This window comes from Geospiza fortis, unplaced genomic scaffold (genome assembly GCF_000277835.1).
Source record: "Geospiza fortis unplaced genomic scaffold, GeoFor_1.0 scaffold117, whole genome shotgun sequence".
Taxonomy (NCBI): Eukaryota; Metazoa; Chordata; class Aves; order Passeriformes; family Thraupidae; genus Geospiza; species Geospiza fortis.
In genome coordinates, this window is record NW_005054500.1 from 7,702 (window position 1) to 8,954 (window position 1,253).

The window sequence follows — 1,253 nt, forward strand, 5'->3', positions numbered from 1 at the left end:
AGGGAGAGCTGAGCCACGGCCCGCAGCCCACGGGGGCTCAGGGGGGCTCAGGGGGGGCTCAGGGCCATAAAGGGAGGGGAGGCACAGGCAGGAGGACACTCACTCTCTCGGCAGGTCCTGGAAGGGCGCCGGGCCGCTCTCGGAGGCGCTGTCCTCGCTGTCGCTGTTCATGTCCATGGGGTACACGGAGCCAGGGTCCATTTTCACTGGAGGGGTCCGGGAAAGAAAAGCTTTAGGGCACAGAGAGGCGAGGGGTGAGCACAGAACAGAGACACCCCCAAAACATCCACCCCACATCAGGGTGCAGCCTTCCCCCTGCTCCTGCAGTGCTCCTGGCACAGCCTGTCCCTACAGAGAATAAAATCCAACTGGGTAGATGGAGAACCCCCAAAGGGAGAAAACAACTTGGGGGCACCACTTTTGGCTGCCTGCCCCTGCCCAGAGCAGGGCAGATCCAGGTCCCCCATCCTGGATAAGGTGGGAAGCTGGGAATGTCCTGGGAAAGGGGATTGTGGGGGGCACAGAGAGCAGCTGGGCTGAAAGCAGAGCTGCTGGCAGCAGGCAGCCAGTGGGAAGGGCAGGGCAGGCTGCCAGCAGCAGGATGGGTGGAGAACAGGCAGTGCCATGCCCTGTGTGTCCCTGCCCTCCCCATGTCCCCTGGGGGGCACAGGCTGGGGGCTGAGAGGCTTTGTATGAAAGTGGCACACAGCAGTGGCAGGGACACTCCACAGTGAAAAATGAGATCCCCCTCGAGGCTGCCCCTCCACGAGGCAGGACAGACACCCTCCACCCCCCAGATTCCAGCGTTCCGCCCAGGTGCCCTTACCAGACCCAGCGTTCTTGCCGTCCCCCCCGATGAGGGGCACGGTAATGGCGGTGACGCCGTCCGTGGGCACGGTGGTGTAGACGACGGGGAGGGACTGCACCACCACGGGGATGGTCTGCAGGTTGCCCATCTTGCTGGGCAGGTAGAAGGAGGGGATGGTGTGGATGACGTGGAGGATCTGCTGCCCGCCGCTGCCCTGCGTGGAGGCCAGGATGGAGCCGGGTGAGAGGACAGCCGGGATGGCCGAGGTGGAGCTGAGACCGGAGGGCGGGATGGACACGGTGCTGGGAGCGGGAAGCGGGGGAGCCACCAGCATGGGGGAAGACTGGACCGAGGTGGAGGGCGGTGGCGGCGGGGCCGAGGCTGGAGCCACCTTGGATTTATTGAGGGAGAGATCGACGGGCTCGGCCTGGGGCTGGCTGCAGTC

At 65.0% G+C, this 1,253-nt stretch overlaps 1 protein-coding gene across 1 annotated transcript in view; it reads right to left on the bottom strand.

The window, feature by feature from the left end:
* The window catches only part of KLF8 (Kruppel like factor 8), a gene marked incomplete at both ends in the record, with an annotated part of 1,664 nt that extends 417 nt beyond the window's left edge, over nt 1-1,247 (bottom strand). The window contains 2 exon segments of the mRNA XM_031063377.1: nt 59-230; nt 827-1,247. Coding sequence (XP_030919237.1) covers nt 59-230; nt 827-1,247 — 593 coding nt within the window.
* Between the last annotated feature and the right edge of the window lie 6 nt (nt 1,248-1,253).